We start from the raw sequence: 20,982 nt of genomic DNA, 5'->3' as shown, positions 1-20,982 counted from the left end.
CAAGTCACCTGCTTTTGTGCTCACTATCTCCCTAGGCCTGCCCAGGTGCACTTATACGTCCATCATATTGTCTTTATCTGAAAAATAGGAAAGGTTGGTTCTCAGGGTCAGCCAATTGTTTTAGCGTAGCTAGCTAGTCAGAGGGCCTCCAGGGATAATACTCCTGTATCTGTTTTACCCTACCTGATGTGGTTGGTTCTCTGGTGGTGGGGGTGACTAGATGACCGGTTGGGGGTGACATGACATGCTGGTCTACAGCTCCTTCCCAAAAGGATTACTGTCAGCCTTCTCCCAAAAGTTAATGTCCCCACTATCCACCAACCACAATCCTGTGTCAGCTTCTTATGTCACTACATGTGATCTTGTCCGGACAGGATTCAGTGTAATTCTCTTAGGTCGGGTTGCAGCACAGATCATACAAGTATTTCTCCAGTTTGGGTTTGTCTGACCACAGTCCATCTGTCTTGTCTGGGTCTCTGGTTATACAAAGGTATAACGGTAGCAGTAATGTGTCATAGTCGGACTTTTAAGCATCAAAACATTCATAATACACCTTACTTCCGTCCTGCTGCACACTCTCAGACGCCATTTATTCACTTGCTATTTTCCTCCTTTGTCTGTGCCTTTTTGAACAACCAAACATCCACTCACTGGCATTTTTGCCTTTTTCAATATTGGTTTTACATCTTTCACTGCTTCCTTTTTCCAATCTATACAGCGGTTTTTGGATCCCATTGGGGGCCATGACTGCACACAGAATAAGTTGCCCATGGCTTCAACTTATCCGCTCAACAACACCGAGCAGGTTCCCTACCTACCACTCGGTGGCACCGAGCAGGTGCACTACCTACCACTCGGTGGACTTAAAGGATTTTACCGAGCAGGTTCACTACCTACCACTCGGTAAATCAGCTGGCTAGCACAGCTCCATGGACGGCAAGGTTACACCACCTAATGCCGTAGACTGACTGTAGCAGGTTACTCCGTACACTACATCAGCCGTGCAGTTGGCTACCTCCTCTGTTGATCCTCAATTTGCTATATCAATCACTCAACTTGAAGCAGGAGAATCTTTTTACCAATCTTTCAATCACTTTCAATTTGCAACTTACAATATTGTACTATTGTTTAAACACAAATCTCTCAGCGTGTACCAAACCAAGGACAATATTTGAGCACAGCCCTATGCCCCCCTTCCTCTGGCCCACAGCACCGAGGGGAGAAATCTCAAGCAAGTCGTGCAGGGGTCTGCCTCCCTCCTCCCATCTGGTATTTTGCACAGATAAGAGCTTGGTGTCTTCTACACAGAAACGGAGTGCAGCAGTTTTCAGACTTAATCTCTACAAAACATTCAAACATTCATCCTCTCGGAATTAAAAAGTTTCTCTATACAGGCAAATCACTGCATAACTTGAATAGGCTGATTCTGACTGCGTCCGGCCAAAACACACATAGACACACATAGAAACCTATCCAGTGTCAAACCATATATAACACAGGTTTCACTGAATCTCAGATGTAAATTAAATGTACATTAAAAACATCCACAACTCATTCATCCGGACCCTCAACAACAGTTAGATAAGTAATGATACTTATGTGATCACTCATTCATACGTGCTCATTCAGGGACTGTTTTTTTTTTTCTTTCTCCTTCAGTTGATTTTTACAAGAAGAAAATCCCTTATCTCAATCAGAGCTTCTCATAGACATACATACAAGGTTCACACAGCCTGCCTATTTTGCACTTTGGAATTAACACAACTCTATATAAATAAAACTGCAGCAGTGTCCACTGACACTCTGAAAACACTTTAAGGCCAAACAACAAAAACCACGGCCTTATACAAAATACAGCTTCATATAATGCACTGCCAATCCAAAATGACCAAAATAACAACACTGCACAGAGCCTATCCCAGCTCTTGTATTACACACTTACACACTAAACAAATACACAACCAATTAGGATATTGACAAATAATACAGATAACAATTATCACAATTATCATCTTATTACTCTATAATTCAACTCTCATACGGACATAAACAGACAAAACAAACACAAAACTCACTGGTGATTTGGATTCTTTGAACCGTGTTTACAGCCTTCACCCAGAGGTATGGAGAAATCCGGAAGAGAGATTGCAGGTGCAAACAGATTGTAAGAATAACATTTCTCACCTTGCTGCAGCTGGTGTTTGCTTGCATGTCCAATCTCTCAGGAAGCTCCCACATACGGATTCCGAATAAGGTGGCTGGTTACACGGCCCCTGTTCGGGCGCCAAACTGTCGTAGCTGTTTCTCTCCATGTTGCTGTGTCAGTACTGCGGTAGCATGTCCTCCCTGCTCTGTGCAAAATAAGAAAAATGGCTGATCATAGTTTGGAATGCCTAAGGCCGGGGCTTGACACAATGAGCAGCTTCAGAGAATAGAAGTAATCAATGAAGACTTCAGCATCCACAGTCCAGAGCACCAGATGACAGGGCAGGCAGAGAAGTCCGGGCAGTCCAGAGACAAGCGAGTTCCCCTGGGTAAGTTAGGTGGGAGCCTACCACTCTGCGGTTTCTGTCTCTAAGTCCCTGCTGCCAGTAAGTGTCTCAACAAAGTCTTTAATCGTTCTGCTGTCCTAGGACAGGTACCTGTATGGCAGGCAGCTCGGGCCGTGTGAACTGGGGTCTGCTCTCGGTGACTCCAGGATCCTAGGTGCTACTGTGCCACAGGTAATTATGGGCAAAGTCCTTGTAGAACAATACCCTCCGGTTCTGCTCTGTGTTTTATAATCCACAAAAGCCTCGGGCTCCCGGATTCTTGCGCTGATACTCTTCAGAGGCCTGCTCATGGCCTCCTGGAGCTCTCTCTTTCCTCTGTGCTCCACTCCTGTCTGTCCTCGCACACAGACTCCTGCTACAAACTGAGCTCACTCCGCCTCCAAACCAAGATCTTTATTGAGGGAAGCTGCCCTAAACAGGGCTTGGAGCTCCCCCTCCTGGCCTGGAAGTGGAAGGTGTTGTGTGTGTAAACATACCAAAGGAAACCTCACTTGTCTCCAGACATGGCACTATCCTCCCCGTGAGCAAGACAGCACTACTGTGGTAACCGAACTCCTGGGGTGCCACACATATGCCACACATATCTCTGTGATTTAAGGGCATACAAATTCAAAGTTGGAAAATTGCTAAAATTTCAAAATTTTCGCCAAATTTCCGTTTTTTCACAAATAAACGCAGGTAATATCAAAGAAAGTTTACCACTATCTATCATGAAGTACAATATGTCACGAGAAAATATGTCAGAATCATCAGGATCCATTGAAGCATTCCAGAGTTATAACCTCATAAAGGGACAGTGGTCAGAATTGTAAAAATTGGCCTGGTCATTAACGTGCAATCCACGCTTAGGGATTAAAGGGGTTAAATATTTTTTTAAAATATATTTTTTTATTTTGGCATGCTTCAATAGCCTCCATGGGAGGCTAGAAGCTGCCATAACCCGATAACCTTTTCTACGTAGAGGCGATGATCAGATCGCCTGTATGTAGAATTGCTGACTTGCTATGAGCTCTGACCACCGGCTACTGGAGACCTCTGGTTGTCATGCTAACCCATCGGCGATCTGCGGTCATGTGACACGGGCGCTGATGGGCAGGATTTCCGCCCGGTGGTTGGCTGTTGCGGACACATTTCAGTTGTTCAAAACAGCTGACATGTGCTGGAAAAGATGTGGGCTTACCGCTGGAGCCCACATCAAAGTGAGGGTGTCCGACATCGGCATACTATTACTCTCGATGTCGGAAAGGGGTTAAGGCCCAGTCATTAATCTAGAAAGTGGCTTTGTCCTTAAGGGGCTAATGTTCATCATTGTGAACAGGGTTTGGGTCTTTCACATGTTTCTGACTGATTCATTACGACTTTTTTAAAAATTCGCAAACATTATACTCCAGTGGCCCCTGCAATTATTTTATTTACATCTGGAATTGTCATGACTTTTTAATAATTTCTTAAGTGGTGTTCTGTCTTCATACACGTTGATACGGTGTGTGATCCAACATACAGCATAAACCACTTCTGTCTTCCAATAAGCAGACTGTTCTCTGTAGTCTAACTTGTTTATTGGTAACAGGTATTGAAATGCGGTAAAACTATAAGAATATACATGATACGTATAAGTATTGAGCCAAATAACAATACAGCTGATACTTTACAACTAATAGAAAAGTATACAGGATGATGCAACTTCTACATATAACTACATACAGCAAGTGACTGGTAATAGATTTCCTAAGTACTAGCTGCTATGCAATAATCACATTAGTAGAACACTATATTGCAAGAACAGAGATAACAATCTTACCGGATAAACTAACCAGGGTGGCAAGTAAGTGAAGTAGTTCCAACACAGCAGATTAACACGAGTGTACAGGAAAATACACAGAGAGAAAATGGGGGATTCCCCTATCCCATGATGCTTTGGTGCAATCCCATAATGCAACACTCTGATTATTACTGAAAAACACAGGTAATAAATTTAACCACCACTGGGTGGTGCTATAACACAGCAAACCAAAACTATAGTAGTGAAACTCTTTAATGCTTGAACGAACCCCTGTCTTTCATTGGAAAGGGCAGAACAAGTGGCACATGAGACCTTCTGAACCAAAAAGTCACAAAATATGTAAAAGACCAAAACAACGATTGCACAAAATTCAAAATGGTGCAAGTGGTTCAAGAAAAATTTGGCTAAAAAACCCATCAACAAATACAATAAAATAAATAAATAAATAAAATACAAATAATGAAGCGGCGCCCATGTAGCCAGAGCTGTATTCACAATTGTGCTCCAATAACCAATTTGTGTAGGGAGCTGAAAAAAATCCCACTGAGACGACTCCAGATAAGGGGAAAGATCTCCAGAACTAGAAAACGAGAATATGGACGATAAAACAGGCCAGATAAGATAAAGCTGATATTACACCGTGTATAATCACGTAGTATAAGAGAAGCGGCTCCACTACATACACCTCGTACACACACGACTCTGCTACATCCACCCTGTAAACCCTTCCTGACCCCACACATAAACTTCCCCTCATCCAGCACCATGACAACCAGCACAGCAGAGTCCTGCATACACTGAGGCCCCTGATCATGTGACCCCTGACTCCTCCCCTCCTGTGACCTCATCACAGGTCCTGTGTGCACAGAGCAGCCATATATGTGGTGTGCGGCTCTGCAGGTGGAGGTAGGTGCTGGAGATTCCCCATTACTGGGTGCAGGGGACATTAACCCCCTCAGTGCTGAGCCTGTGATAAATCTCTGTATGTGACTATAATGGGACTGTGTGTTATACCGGGGGCAGGACGGGGCCATGACTGGATGTAGTGATCATGTGACGCCGGTAACAGCTCCGGAGGTTTCTTACATGGGATCTTTATGATGTTACATCGTCATCTTCTCCCCATTCAGGTCCCTACAATATCGGATCCTCTCAGTGGAGATCTTCTATATAAGAGAATTCTCCTGAGTGACCCTACAAGGATGAATATGGACAGGGACAAGATGGCGGACAGGATATTACACCTCACCCTAGAGATCCTCTTCCGGCTTACTGGAGAGGTGAGAGATTCTGATGACGTCACATTACATCATTCTTATCTATGGGAATAACAGATGGACAGAACTGGAGAGGTGAGGACTCTGGGAATGTCTGTAGTGAGGTTTATTAATGTGTCTCTCCATAACCAGGATTACACAGTAGTGAAGAAGACCTCTAGTGAGCGCTGTCAGGCCCCTGTGTCTGAGGGATGGGGAAGACCCCTGAGCCCAATCACGGGGCCTCCACCTCACCCCCTGATACATGAGGACATCAATGACCAGAAGATCCTGGAAATCACCTACAAGATGATTGAGCTGCTGACTGGACAGGTGACACTGCTGGGAATGCTGGGACATTATACAGTAACGCTATGGAGGGATCGGGGATGACGGTATCATTGTATGTGTCAGGTTCCTATAAGGTGTCAGGATGTCGCCATCTATTTCTCCATGGAGGAGTGGGAGTATTTAGAAGGACACAAAGATCTGTACAAGGACGTCATGATGGAGGTTCCCCAGCCCCTCACACCACCAGGTAATAGAGAGGACTAAATACACGCGGCCTATAATTATCTGTATGTAAAGAATGAATTCAGTCCCTGTATGTGTTTCCTCCAGTTCTATCCAGTGAGAGGACAACACCAGAGAGATGTCCCCGTCCTCTTCTTCAACAGGACTGTAACCAAGAAGATTCCAATGTTCCTCTGGATCATCAGGTAGATGGAGAGAAGGTGTCATGAGATCTCCCTTATGATGTCTAGAAGGCTGTGAAGGTCTTGTGTTCAGTCTTGTTTTCTCCTTCGGTATAAGGCTTTATTCACACATCAGTATTTTTGTTCAGTATTTCATCAGTACTTGTATGTGAAAACAAAGAGTTTCCTGAAAAGACAGAACAGTCAATATTTAAATGATAGTTTTTCTCTGTAAGTTTTGGTAAAGAAACACAAATGAAAAATACTGACTTTTGAATAAGCCCTTATACTAAAATGCCAAATTATTAGAGACAACAGTCTTTTTCTGATTGGAGCAGAGAAGAAGAAAGTTTGTAGAGACTATGTCACTGGTTTACTGCGACAGAGAGGAGCCAGAAGCCTGTATGTCTGATTTCTCCTACTGCACCGATTAGAAGCACTTCACCTTCTTATTAAACGGTGTAAATTTCTTTGGGCAGTGCAAGGGTTATTCTGCTCTGTTGAGAGCTCCTGGAGCATTAAGGCTCTCAGCTGTGCACTGTAAGCCACTCCCATCTCCTATATAAACTGAGTCCTGACTAGCACTCATTGTCATAGCTAGCTTTTGTCACATGGCTAGAGGTTGTTGATGGTTTGGAGAAGGCGTTTGGTGGATTTATCTGTGACTATTATTAGATTTTGAGTGTTTGATAGTTCCCATTATTCTCCTACTTTGGTTTATTCTGATCCTCCACTCCCCGGTGCATCCCTCTTTTATTTGTGTGTGTATATTTATAAGTTTGGTATTTTTCGTTACCCCTGTTCGTATTACCTTGTTAGTCTAATTGGTGTATTACAGTACACTACTACTGCCCTCTGCACTGGGTGGGGGAAGGGTACAGGCTGAGTGCAGATTCAGGAGCTAAGACCAGGTATGCAGCTCCAGCATCTTCACCATCAGAAGTAACCTGGGGAACAGGGCGAGCTAGGGCACTCCTAGCGTTAGGGATAGGAAAGGAGTCCCTGGTCCCCGGACACCCGACAACAGAGTCGTGACAGACTTGCTGTGGATGTGAAAAGTCATAATGGCATCATGACCAGATGACTAAGAAAGGAATGAGAACAATTCCAATCGCAGTAGATGTTACCTACAGTGAAGAGCAAAAGAGTAACAATGTTTTGAACTTTTGACTTTCAGGCTCCATATCTCCCCATACATTACTGCTTTGAAAGTTAGACTACCATCATTTTTTAGACAATCATCTTGGCTATCTCATATATAAAAATGACTAGCAATTATTTAGCATATTATTAGTTATGCCGATTCTTGATATGTCACTGCATTGTTACTGTCGTGCTCCTAAATATCTAAATTTGAATTATTATTTTGTAAATCCACCTTTTGGCTTTCAACACTGCCCGAATGCTTCTGGGCATGCTCTCAATTAGATTCAAACATGTCTCGACCGAAATCTGATCCCAGGTCTCTTTTACACGTTCACAAAGTTGGTGCATACTGGTTGACTTACTTGGGTATAGTGCCTTATAAAGTTATTCACCTTGGCTTTTACCTGTTTTGTTACATTACAACCTATGTTTTAAATATTTTTATAATGCGGTTTGTGTATGATCCATCAGCGCTATATAGTCTAAGTTGGTGAAGTGAGAAAAATATAGGCATAAATAAAATTTATGGAATCAAATAGCTAAAAATTGTCATGTGCATATGTACTCGCCCCTTTTGTGATGACGCCCCTAAAAATTTCTGATGCAAGCAATTACCTTTATAAGTCACATGCTTAGCGAACAGAAGTCCAATCTAAGTGTCAAATGGTCTATCAGTATATACACACGTTTTCTGAAAGCCCACAAAGCCTGCAACATCATTAAGCAAGAAGAACCACTAACCAAACAACACCATGAAGACCAAAGAGATCTCCAGACAAGTCCAGCACAAAGTTGTTGAGAAGTACAAGTCAGGGTTGGGTTATTAAAGAAAAAAGTACAGATCTCTGATGATCCTCTGGAGCATCATCAAATCCACTATCATGAAATGGAAAGAACATGGTGCAACAACAAACCTGCCACCAGAACTGTCATCCCTGGCATTAATCAAAGAGGCGGCACAGAGACCAAAGGTAGCCCTGAAGGATCTGCAGAGTTCCTAAGCAGAGACTGGAGTATATGTCCATACAACCACAATAAGCAGTACAATAAGCAGTACACTCCATAGAGGTGTTCTATATAGAAGAGAGGGCAGAAAAAGCCTTTACTTTCACAGAAAAATTGTAAGGCTTGTTTTGAGTTTGCCAAAATACATATATGGTGGAAGGTATGTGATCAGATGAGACCAAAATTGAATTTTTTGGCCACGAAGGTAAACGCTGTGTCTGGTGACAAACCAAAACAGCTTATCACTCCAGATACCCCATCCCCACAGTGAAACAAGGTGGTGGCGATATCATGCTGTGGTTATGTTTTTCGTCAGCAGGGACAGGGAAAATGGTCCAAGTCGAGGGGAAGATGAATGGTGTGAAATACAGTGATATTTTATGAGCAAAGCCTATTTCAATCTGTCAGTGATTTGAGACTGAAGTGGAGGTTCACCTTCCAACAAGACACTGACACAAAGCATAATGCTCAAGCAACACTCGAGTGGTTAAAGGGGAAACGTGTAAATATTTTGGAGTGGACTAGTCAAATCACTACCAGGAGCAAAACCGTAACAACGCAATGACAAGACAAGAATCTGCATGACTAATCATATGCTAAATACACTTGCAAATCTTTATTAATTACATAGTGGAATGCGTTGAGAACATTAAAACATAAAAATGATCAATGTAAATCAAAATGAATATCCCATGGAGGTCTGGTTTGTAATGATACTCAAAATCAAAGTGGAAAATCAAATTACAGGCTGATCCAACTTCAGTGGAAATGCCTCAAGACAAGAAAACGAGGTTCAGTAGTGTGTGTGGTCTTCACGCGCCTGTATGACCTTCCTACAACGCCTGGACCTGCTCCTGATGTGGTGGTGGATGTTCTAAGAGATCTCCTCCCAGACCTGGATTAAAGCATCACACAACTCCTGGACAGTCTGTGGTGCAATGTGGCGTCGGGGGATGGAATGAGACACAATGTCCCATAAGTGCTTGTTTGGATTCAGGTGTGGGGAATAGGCAGGCCAGTCCATAGCATCAGTGCCTTCATCATGCAGGAACTGCTGACACACTTCAGCCACATGAGGCCTAGCATTGTCATGCATCAAAAGGAAACTGCACATGCATATGCTCTCACAATGGATCTGAGGATCTCATCTCTGTAGTTAATGACAGTCAGGGTACCTCTGACTAGCACATGGAGAGGTGTGCGGACCTCCAAAAAAATGCCTCCCCACACCATTACTGACTCACTTCCAAACCAGTCATGCTGGAAATGTTGCAGCAGAACATTCTCCATGGCCTCTCCAGACTCTGTCACATGTGCTCAGTGTGCACCTGCTCTCATTTGTGAAGTGTACAGGGCACCAATGTTGAATCTGCCAATCGCCCTGCATGGTATTATGCTGTAAGCTCAACACCCACTTGTGGACATCGGGCTCTCATACCACCCTCATGGAGTTTGTTTTTGACAGTTTGAGCAGGCACATGCATGTTAGTGGCCTGCTGGAGGTCATTTTGCAGGGTTCTGGCGCTGCTCCTCCTGTTCCTCTTTGTGCAAAGGAGGAGGTAGCTTTCCTGATGCTGGGTTGTTGCCCTCCTATGGCCCACTACATGTCTCCGAGTGTACTGCCCTGTCTGCTGATATCTTCTCCTTGCTTTGGACACTGTGCTGATAGACACAGCTAACCTTCTTGCTATAGCTCGCCATCCTGGATGATCTGCACTACCTGAGCAACCTTTTGTGGGTTGAAGACACTGCCTCATGCTACCTCTAGGGGTGAGAGCAATGACATAATGAAATATTGACCAAAACAGCTAAAAAGGATGAGAACAGAGAAATGGTCTGTGGTCATCACCTGCAAAACCACTCCTTTATAGGGGTTGTGTTGCTAATTGCCTATCATTTCTACCTGTTGTCTGTTCCAATTGCACAATAGCAGGAGAAATTGATTTACAATCGATGTTTCTTCATAACTGGACAGGTTGATTTCACAGAAGTGTGATTGACTTGGAGTTATATTGTGTTATTTATCTTTTTGAGCAGTGTAGTTGCAAGTCAAATTTATGTATTAGATAGCCAAGATGATTGTCTGTAAAATGATGGTAGTCTCACAAACAAGGCAGTAGTGGATGGTGAGATATGGAGCCTGAAAGTCAAAAGTTCAAAACATTCTTACCCTTTTGCTGGTCACTGTATAAGGTGCCTCTGGGTCTGAGGTAGTATTTACATTGGAGAATCCAGGCCATTAAATGACCACCAACCCGCTATATAAAGTTATTTGCTGTCGTATAATAACCTGTAGACAGGCCGGCGGCACTCGTTTGTGTGTGTGTGGTGTGTGTGTGTGTGTGCACCAAACAACTGTTAATATGAATGTTCTGTGTGCATAGAATATCATATTTCTTGAAAACAATGATATATAGGCAAGCTTAACCTCTTAAGGACCGAGCCACTTGTGCATTAATAACCTAGCCTCAGTTTTAAAAGCTGATAAGGCTACTTTCACACTAGCGTCGTTTAGGAGAAAAAACGCATCCTGCAAAGTTGTCTGCAGGATGCGTTTTTTTCACCATAGACTTACATTAGCGACGCATTGCGACGTATGGCCACACGTCGCATCCGTTGTGCGACGGATGCGTCGTGTTTTGGCGGACCGTCGGCACAAAAAAGTTACATGTAACTTTTTTTGTGTGTCGTGTCCGCCATTGCCGACCGCGCATGTGTGGCCGGAACTCCGCTCCCTCCTCCCCGGACATTACAATGGGGCAGCGGATGCGTTGAAAAACTGCATCCGCTGTCTCCGTTGTGCTTTTACTTCACAGCATGTGTCGGTACGTTGGCCCGACGCATTGCGACGGGCCCGTACCGACACTAGTGTGAAAGTAGCCTTAGTGTCACTTTATGTAGTAATAACTCTGTAACGCTCCAAAGTATCCCAGTGATTCTGTGCATGTGTTTTTGGGAAGTGCACAAAACTGTGTCCGACAGCACTTTTATGCGCTCCTAATAAAAAGACAGACAGTGTCCACAGTGCCTCCATCTGTCTCATTATGAGGAATCTTCTACCCGGGGTTCCATCTGAATCATGTATTTCAGAGATTTAAACAGAAACTCCAGTGTAAGCGCTCTACGCTAGAGCGCAGGATAAATGTGAGCCAAGGCTTACTGTGGTCTTTGGGAGGTAGAATTAACAAATCAACAGCAGGTGAAGAATTGGTTTAATTTATTTTTTACACCGTTCCTTGTACAGTATAAGTGATTAGATGACTTAATTCTTTGGGTCAGTGCAATGAAAGGCAATGCCAGATTTATATAGTATTTTTATGTTTCGCTGCTGTCATACACTAAAAGATGCCATATTTTGATAGCTATAATTTGTCCATATTTCGGCTGACAGAGTTATGTGAGGTCTTGTTTTTTTTTTTGGGATGAGTTCATGGTTTTATTGGTGCCATATTTGGGCACTTGACAGTTTTTGATTGCTTTCTATTATGATTTTTGGAATGCAGAATTAACAGAAACCAGCAATTCAGGAATTTTGTTTGTTTGTTTTTATGCCATTCCACATGTGGTAAAATTGATAAGGTTGCTGATCGTTATGTTCACGCTAGGTGTTTTTTCAGCATTTTTTTTCTGCAGCAAAACTTGCACTCTTAGCATGAAAGAAGGAGCATCAAATGCGCAGGTTTTGGTGCATTTTTTGCTTTGTTTTTCAGGATCTGAAAGTTTAGTTTTGCTTTCACCACAGAACCATGAACACAGGTCACCCATGCAAGACATACAGTGGGGCAAAAAAGTATTTAGTCAGTCAGCAATAGTGCAAGTTCCACCACTTAAAAAGATGAGAGGCGTCTGTAATTTACATCATAGGTAGACCTCAACTATGGGAGACAAACTGAGAAAAAAAAATCCAGAAAATCACATTGTCTGTTTTTTTTATCATTTTATTTGCATTTTATGGTGGAAAATAAGTATTTGGTCAGAAACAAAATTTCATCTCAATACTTTGTAAAATATCCTTTGTTGGCAATGACAGAGGTCAAACGTTTTCTGTAAGTCTTCACAAGGTTGCCACACACTGTTGTTGGTATTTTGGCCCATTCCTCCATGCAGATCTCCTCTAGAGCAGTGATGTTTTGGGCTTTTCGCTTGGCAACACGGACTTTCAACTCCCTCCAAAGGTTTTCTATAGGGTTGAGATCTGGAGACTGGCTAGGCCACTCCAGGACCTTGAAATGCTTCTTACGAAGCCAATCCTTCGTTGCCCTGGCGGTGTGCTTTGGATCATCGTCATGTTGAAAGACCCAGCCACGTTTCATCCTCAATGCCCTTGCTGATGGAAGGAGGTTTGCACTCAAAATCTCACGATACATGGCCCCATTCATTCTTTCATGTACCCGGATCAGTCGTCCTGGCCCCTTTGCAGAGAAACAGCCCCAAAGCATGATGTTTCCACCACCATGCTTTACAGTAGGTATGGTGTTTGATGGATGCAACTCAGTATTCTTTTTCCTCCAAACACGACAAGTTGTGTTTCTACCAAACAGTTCCAGTTTGGTTTCATCAGACCATAGGACATTCTCCCAAAACTCCTCTGGATCATCCAAATGCTCTCTAGCAAACTTCAGACGGGCCCGGACATGTACTGGCTTAAGCAGTGGGACACGTCTGGCACTGCAGGATCTGAGTCCATGGTGGCGTAGTGTGTTACTTATGGTAGGCCTTGTTACATTGGTCCCAGCTCTCTGCAGTTCATTCACTAGGTGCCCCCACGTGGTTCTGGGATTTTTGCTCACCGTTCTTGTGATCATTCTGACCCCACGGGGTGGGATTTTGCATGGAGCCCCAGATCGAGGGAGATTATCAGTGGTCTTGTATGTCTTCCATTTTCTAATTATTGCTCCCACTGTTGATTTCTTCACTCCAAGCTGGTTGGCTATTGCAGATTCAGTCTTCCCAGCCTGGTGCAGGGCTACAATTTTGTTTCTGGTGTCCTTTGACAGCTCTTTGGTCTTCACCATAGTGGAGTTTGGAGTCAGACTGTTTGAGGGTGTGCACAGGTGTCTTTTTATACTGATAACAAGTTTAAACAGGTGCCATTACTACAGGTAATGAGTGGAGGAAAGAGGAGACTCTTAAAGAAGAAGTTACAGGTCTGTGAGAGCCAGAAATCTTGATTGTTTGTTTCTGACCAAATACTTATTTTCCACCATAAAATGCAAATAAAATGATAAAAAAACAGACAATGTGATTTTCTGGATTTTTTTTTTCTCAGTTTGTCTCCCATAGTTGAGGTCTACCTATGATGTAAATTACAGACGCCTCTCATCTTTTTAAGTGGTGGAACTTGCACTATTGCTGACTGACTAAATACTTTTTTGCCCCACTGTATGTTCATGAAAAAATACCCATACAAATGTAATAGCTGGGGAAGGTTAATTGGTCTGAAATAGTATACCTAAGACATAGCTGTAGTGATGTACAATAACAAATTATATTGTGGTAACGTGTTAGCCAGAAAAATTGATGTCAATACTTTTTTGCCCAATGATGACAAAAAAGTATTCTCGGAGTGATACCTTTATTGGCTAACCAGTATTTTCTGGTTGTCCAATAAAGTTATCACTTGGAGAATACTTTTGTCATCATTGGTCAGAAAAGTATTCACGTCTTTTAAGTTGTAGGACACTTTAGATGTTCACAGTTTGGCCTGCCATTGAGTTGCTCAGGCGTTGTTCAATTTCACTCCTTAAGGTACCTTCACACTGAACAACTTAACAACGATAACGATCCGTGACGTTGCAGCATCCTGGATAGCGATATCGTTGTGTTTGACACGCAGCAGCGATCAGGATCCTGCTGTGACATCGTTGGTCGGAGCTAGAAGGCCAGCACCTTATTTCGTCGCTGGCTCACCCGCTGACATCGCTGAGTCGGCGTGTGTGACGCTGATTCAGCGATGTCTTCACTGGTAACCAGGGTAAACATCGGGTTACTAAGCGCAGGGCCGCGCTTAGTAACCTGATATTTACCCTGGTTACCATTGTAAATGTAAAAAAACCCAAACACTACAAACTTACATTCTGGTGTCTGTCGCGTCCCCCGGCATCCGCTTCCCTGCACTTAGACAGTGCAGGGAAGCGGACGCCGGGGGACGCGACAGACACCGGAATGTAAGTATGTAGTGTTTGGGTTTTTTTTACATTTACACTGGTAACCAGGGTAAACATCGGGTTACTAAGCGCGGCCCTGCGCTTAGTAACCCGATGTTTACCCTGGTTACCCAGGGACTACGGCATCGTTGGTCGCTGGAGAGCGGTCTGTGTGACAGCTCTCCAGCGACCACACAACGACGAAACCGACGCTGCAGCGATCGGCATCGTTGTCTATATCGCTGCAGCGTCGCTTAATGTGATGGTACCTTTAGTCATCCAATGTTTGCTTTTTTACACATCACTAATTTAATTAAACTGTACTAATCCTAACTGCCATCTCAGGTGATCAAGACAAGATGGTAAACCTGGGAAAATCACAAAAATAAACGGGTTTCACATACTGCTGTACTTTTCATTAAAAACTCTGCAAAACCTGATAACTGTGTTATTCACCACCTATTGCTTTTAAAGGGAACCTGTCACCCCGTTTTTTCGGTATGAGATAAAAATACTGTTAAATAGGGCCTGAGCTGTGCATTACAATAGTGTAGTTTGTGGACCCCGATTCCCCACCTATGCTGCCGAAATACGTTACCAAAGTAGTAGTTTTCGCCTGTCAATCAGGCTGGTCAGGTCGGATGGGCGTGGTGTCTTCCCCCAGATCTTGCGTAGTTTTCCGTTGGTGGCGTAGTGGTGTGCGCATGTCCAAGGTCCCGAATCCTGCACAGGGGTGTGAAAATAGCAGCGATGTCCGTTATTCCATTGGTGGTCGGTGGGCGCGGCCATCTTGCTTTGGCCGCGCGTGCGCAGAAGCGGTGCTCTGCTGGCCACGGCTTCAGGAAAATGGCCGCGGGCATCCGCGCGTGCGCAGAAGGCTAGCGCGGCGGCAATTTTCGTGAAGCAGAGTTCGCATCTCGGCTTCACGAAAATGGCCGCCGCGATAGCCATCTGCGCACGCGCGGATGCCCGCGGCCATTTTCCTGAAGCCGCGGCCAGCAGAGCGCCGCTTCTGTGCACGCGCGGCCAAAGCAAGATGGCCGCGCCCACCGATCACCAATGGAATAACGGACATCGCTGCTATTTTCACACCCCTGTGCAGGATTCGGGACCTTGGACATGCGCACACCACTACGCCACCAATGGAAAACTACGCAAGATCTGGGGGAAGACACCACGCCCATCCGACCTGACCAGCCTGATTGACAGGCGAAAACGACTACTTTGGTAACGTATTTCGGCAGCATAGGTGGGGAATCGGGGTCCACAAACTACACTATTGTAATGCACAGCTCAGGCCCTATTTAACAGTATTTTTATCTCATACCGAAAAAACGAGGTGACAGGTTCCCTTTAATGAGTGAAAAACGCTGAAAGAAGTGACATGCTCTATTGTGCAAAAAATCATGCAGAGGACAAAATGCTGATGACAGAAATACCAAGGTGTGCATGAGATTTCGGAAATCTTTGCTGGTACTGTAAAACGCAGCAGAAAGTTTACATTAAAAAAATGCCTAGTGTGAACATAGTTTTATTGTTCGGGTCAGTACGATTACAGCAATACTACACTTATATAGTTTTGTCATGTTTTCGGCTTTTACACAAAAAAAACAATTATTTTTGCATTTCTTTTTTCTGAGAGCTATAACTTTTATATTTTTCTGCTGACAGAGCTGTATGGCAGCTTGTATTTTTCAGGATAAGATGATGTTTTCAGAGATACCATTTTCAATTACGTTCATCATTTTGATTGTTTTATTCCACTTTTTGTTCAGCGTATGATGATAAAGCATAGGTTTTTTTTTAACTTGTTATTTATTTATTGTTTTAACGGTTTCGTTGAAGGAGTTAACTAATGGGACAGTTTTACAGGTTGGGTCATTCCGGACGTGTCGATACCAAATATGTGAATGCCCAGTTGACCTCCTACCTGGCACTTCTCCTTGAAGCCAAATATATCCCCTTTCTCTACCTGAGACCCATACCGTGTCTGAATCCATGCAAGAGAATTTATCCAAGGGATTCATTCTGAAGTCCTCCTCTCCTGCTGGTGCCATTTTTTTTCTTTGTGATGAAGAAGGGTGGTTCCGTTCATCCTTTTAAAGACTATCGAGACCTTAACAAAATCATGATTCAGAACAAATATCCCTTTCCTTTGATTTTTGAGCTTTTTGACATAATCCGGGGAGTTAAGATATTCTTCTCTAAATTGGGGCTTACATCTTGATTCATATCTGTAAGGGCTTTGAATGGTAGACTGCTTTAATACCCGTGACTGTCATCTAAGGGTATCTGGTCATGCACTTGAGGTGTTGTGTAAGGAATCTTCAATGTTTCAGAAGTTTGTTAATAATATCTTCCGAGATCCTAACTCTGTTTCTGTGGTTGTGTATTGGGATGATATCCTGATATTATCTCCTGATCTTCCCTCCCAAACAGAATACATCCATCAAGTTCTGCATTGCCCCTGGGAGAATAACTTGTTTGCCTAAATATCTCTTGGAAAAAACCTCCTTGATTTTCTCTGCTATATTGTCCGTCTCTAACCAATGTCTCAAAATGAATCCAGAGAATGTTTCTACTGTTCTATTCTGGCCCTTTCCTCAAGGTCTGCATTCCATCCAGCACTTCATGGGATTCGCCAACTTCTACAGGCAATTTATCCCCCACTTTTTGCCTCTTATGACACCTCTCTCTGCCTTAAACAAGAAGTTAACTGTGTCTCGGGTTTACCGCTACAGAGAAGAGCCAGAAGTCCACAGCATCTGATATATCCTAATGCTGCACTGATTAGAAGCACTTCACCTTCATATTAAATGGTACAGGTTTCTTTTAGCAGTGCATGGGTTAATCTGCTTAGTTGAGAGCTCCTGGAAACTTTCCTACATTAAGGCCCAGCTGTTCACTGCTAGCTACTTCCATCTCCTATATAATCTGGGCCCTGGTTAGCAATTCTGGTCAGAGGTAGCTTTTACTGCATTGCTGGAGGTTGTTGGTTGTTGGTTATTTCAGAAAGCATTTGGTGTATTTTTCTGAGACTGTTGCTAGGTTTTGGGTCTGTGATAATTCCCCTCCTTCTACGTTGGTTTGACCCAATCCTCCACTCCCTGGTGAATACCTCTGTTTCTGTGTGTATATTTGTATGATTGATATTTTCCTTTTATCCCTGTTCATATTACCTTGTTAGTCTGGTTGGTGAATTACGATTCTTTACTAATCCCCTCTTCCCTAGATGGGGGAGGGGTACACACTGATGGTGGATTCAGGGGCTAAGGCTAGGTACGTGGCCCTGGTGTCTTCACCATCAGATGTAATCTGGGGAATAGGGCGAGCTAGGGCACCCCTAGCGTTTTAGACAGGGAAGGAGCCCCTGGTCCCGGGACACCTGACAAAAGAGCTGTGACAGTTGGCCTTCAAGCATTTGAAAAAATATGCCAGAACTATATAAATTGTCTACTAATGGGAAATATATTTCTCCACCATCTCTTCTTTCTCCTCTGTTATGTCATGTAAGATTATAGAAAAATTCCCTCTACTTTGTCAGAGTCCAACACTGCAGGACTTTACTAGCAAATATCCAAAATAACTTGGCACTCAATCATTTATAAAGAGAAGAAAATTCAATTTATTTCGCGTCCAGACATAGAACCAATTGTCTTGTTGAACGTTTTCAGTCCTAAGTGAACCTTCCTCAGAACAGTTCAATGTTATCTAGTGCAAAAAGGGGTTTTACAAAACAGAAAAAATATATATAAATAAAAACAGAAAATTAGAAAGTCAAAATAGAAACAACCGAAGATTGAAATCCTAGTGCCTGTCTGATATCGCGTAGTAACAAATAAAATAAATAAATAAAAAAAAAATATATATATATATATATAATATATATATACATTATACATACTGTAGATATAGATATATAAAGATATACACTCACCGGCCACTTTATTAGGTACACCATGCTAGTAACGGGTTGGACCCCTTTTGCCTTCAGAACTGCCTCAATTCTTCGTGGCATAGATTCAACAAGGTGCTGGAAGCATTCCTCAGAGATTTTGGTCCATATTGACATGATGGCATCACACAGTTGCCGCAGATTTGTCGGCTGCACATCCCAAAGATGCTCCATACAAGGCAGGATGGATCCATGCTTTCATGTTGTTTACGCCAAATTCTGACCCTACCATCCGAATGTCGCAGCAGAAATCGAGACTCATCAGACCAAGCAACGTTTTTCCAATTTTCTACTGTCCAATTTCGATGAGCTTGTGCAAATTGTAGCCTCAGTTTCCTGTTCTTAGCTGAAAGGAGTGGTACCCGGTGTGGTCTTCTGCTGCTGTAGCCCATCTGCCTCAAAGTTCGACGCACTGTGCGTTCAGAGATGCTCTTAGGCCTACCTTGGTTGTAACGGGTGGCGATTTGAGTCACTGTTGCCTTTCTATCAGCTCGAACCAGTCTGCCCATTCTCCTCTGACCTCTGGCATCAACAAGGCATTTCCGCCCACAGAACTGCCGCTCACTGGATTTTTTTTCTTTTTCGGGCCATTCTCTGTAAACCCTAGAGATGGTTGTGCGTGAAAATCCCAGTAGATCAGCAGTTTCTGAAATACTCAGACCAGCCCTTCTGGCACCAACAACCATGCCACGTTCAAAGGCACTCAAATCACCTTTCTTCCCCATACTGATGCTCGGTTTGAACTGCAGGAGATTGTCTTGACCATGTCTACATGCCTAAATGCACTGAGTTGCCGCCATGTGATTGGCTGATTAGAAATTAAGTGTTAACAAGAAGTTGGACAGGTGTACCTAATAAAGTGGCCAGTGAGTGTATATATAGACTGTATATATGTTTTCAAGAATATTTGAACCCATGGATCCATTATATGTTCATTTTGCAAGCCGGCGAGAAAATCTCGCCGTACGGATGCCATACGGAGGTTTACATGCGCTAAATACGCAGCCACACCATGCCTACGGATAACATACGGATCACTGTTCAGGGAACATTTCTGCGTATTTGGTCTGTATAAAGTGGACCGTATTTTTATACTTTGTGTGTGACTCCAGCCTTAGAAAGATGTAGCCAACAGGAATTTATGGGCGTAACAGAAACATGAACCTTCTGTGCCCAGCAGTGTTATTTGATCAAACTAAGAGTTATGATAAAAGATCAATGCACAGAGATGATGGGGAGCGCGGAGCATGCTCTCTCAAGTTGCCATGTTGTTTTACTGTTGTTTGTTTTTTCTAGATAATTTCATACAAGTTCTACATTTTTTTTTTTTCCTTTTGCAATCTTTTATTTCAGGGAAAACATCTGCCCCATATTAATACTACAGGGATGCATGTGAGGGGTAATGAGCGGTGTAATGAGGAGATCCCTACAAATAACCACCAAGGTCAGTAGCAACAACTAAATGCACAGAAGTCACAGATTCTTCTCCATAATTCTGTGTTGAATTTTTTAGGGTTTGTTCATACAGATTATTGTTTCAGATTTTACCCCTAAAGATTTAATTGCTTAAACTAAAAAAGAAAAAAAAAATACACACACACACTTTTTCACACTATTCTGTATGGTTGTCTATTCTGTATACACAGTCTTGTCTAACACCGAACACTGTCCTCAGTGGATGTCTCTAAATTTACTTTTGAAGCTTGGCAGTGCAGGAGATTCAAACTCTGGACCCCTGATATGGAAGGCAGAAACATTACTAGTGAGCCACAGGCTGCACTGTTATGTACAAAATACATTTTTTGTCCTTAAATTATTAGCATTCTTCTTTGCAAGCATTATGTTCTTGTATATAAATAGTGCAATTGTCTTTAGAATTCTTAAAAAGGACACACATCAGAATTCAGATGGACCCCATAATAAGTGGGATCACTCTGCTTCTGATGAAAAAACTAGTTGCACTCAGATGTCATCCGTGTTGTCATCTGAGCGCTGTCCATTCTTCACGTAGCAGTTAATATTAGAGGCATTGACCAAGAAGAAAAACTGGATTTTACACAGATTGGAAAAACGGACACAGGGACCAAAAATGGTTCGAATATATTGAAATTTAAACTTCCTGTCTCAATAAACTTAGTGCCTGCTGTAATTGTGTACGCACCGGCTTACTAATATTATAACATTTCTTGTTTAGTGCCGCATGCCATATAATCGACTGTGATGTGTTAATACAGGCAATAACTTAGTTTATGGATACAGGGAGTTACCTGGATCTATTCACATGGTCCTCCCTTGAGGCCCTCTGCCTTTTACGCATTTATTGAATTTTTGTTAATTGCATATTATATTAAAGTATTCTTTCATATGAGACATTTTTGTTTAGTTGGGTATTCATATGCAATGTATATCTTACAGCCCCATTGTCTCCTATTTGATTTATATCC

The 20,982-nt window shown here is 42.9% G+C and overlaps 1 protein-coding gene across 1 annotated transcript in view; it reads left to right on the top strand.

Moving 5' to 3' along the window:
• The window catches only part of LOC143767327 (uncharacterized), a 760,398-nt gene that overhangs the window by 686,350 nt on the left and 53,066 nt on the right, over positions 1 to 20,982 (top strand). Inside the window, 1 exon segment of the mRNA XM_077255569.1 lies at positions 19,892 to 19,982. Coding sequence (XP_077111684.1) covers positions 19,892 to 19,982 — 91 coding nt within the window.

This window comes from Ranitomeya variabilis, chromosome 4 (assembly GCF_051348905.1).
Source record: "Ranitomeya variabilis isolate aRanVar5 chromosome 4, aRanVar5.hap1, whole genome shotgun sequence".
NCBI classification, from domain to species: domain Eukaryota; kingdom Metazoa; phylum Chordata; class Amphibia; order Anura; family Dendrobatidae; genus Ranitomeya; species Ranitomeya variabilis.
Note: the sequence above shows the minus strand (reverse complement) of the source record. Positions and strands in the feature narration are given on the sequence as shown.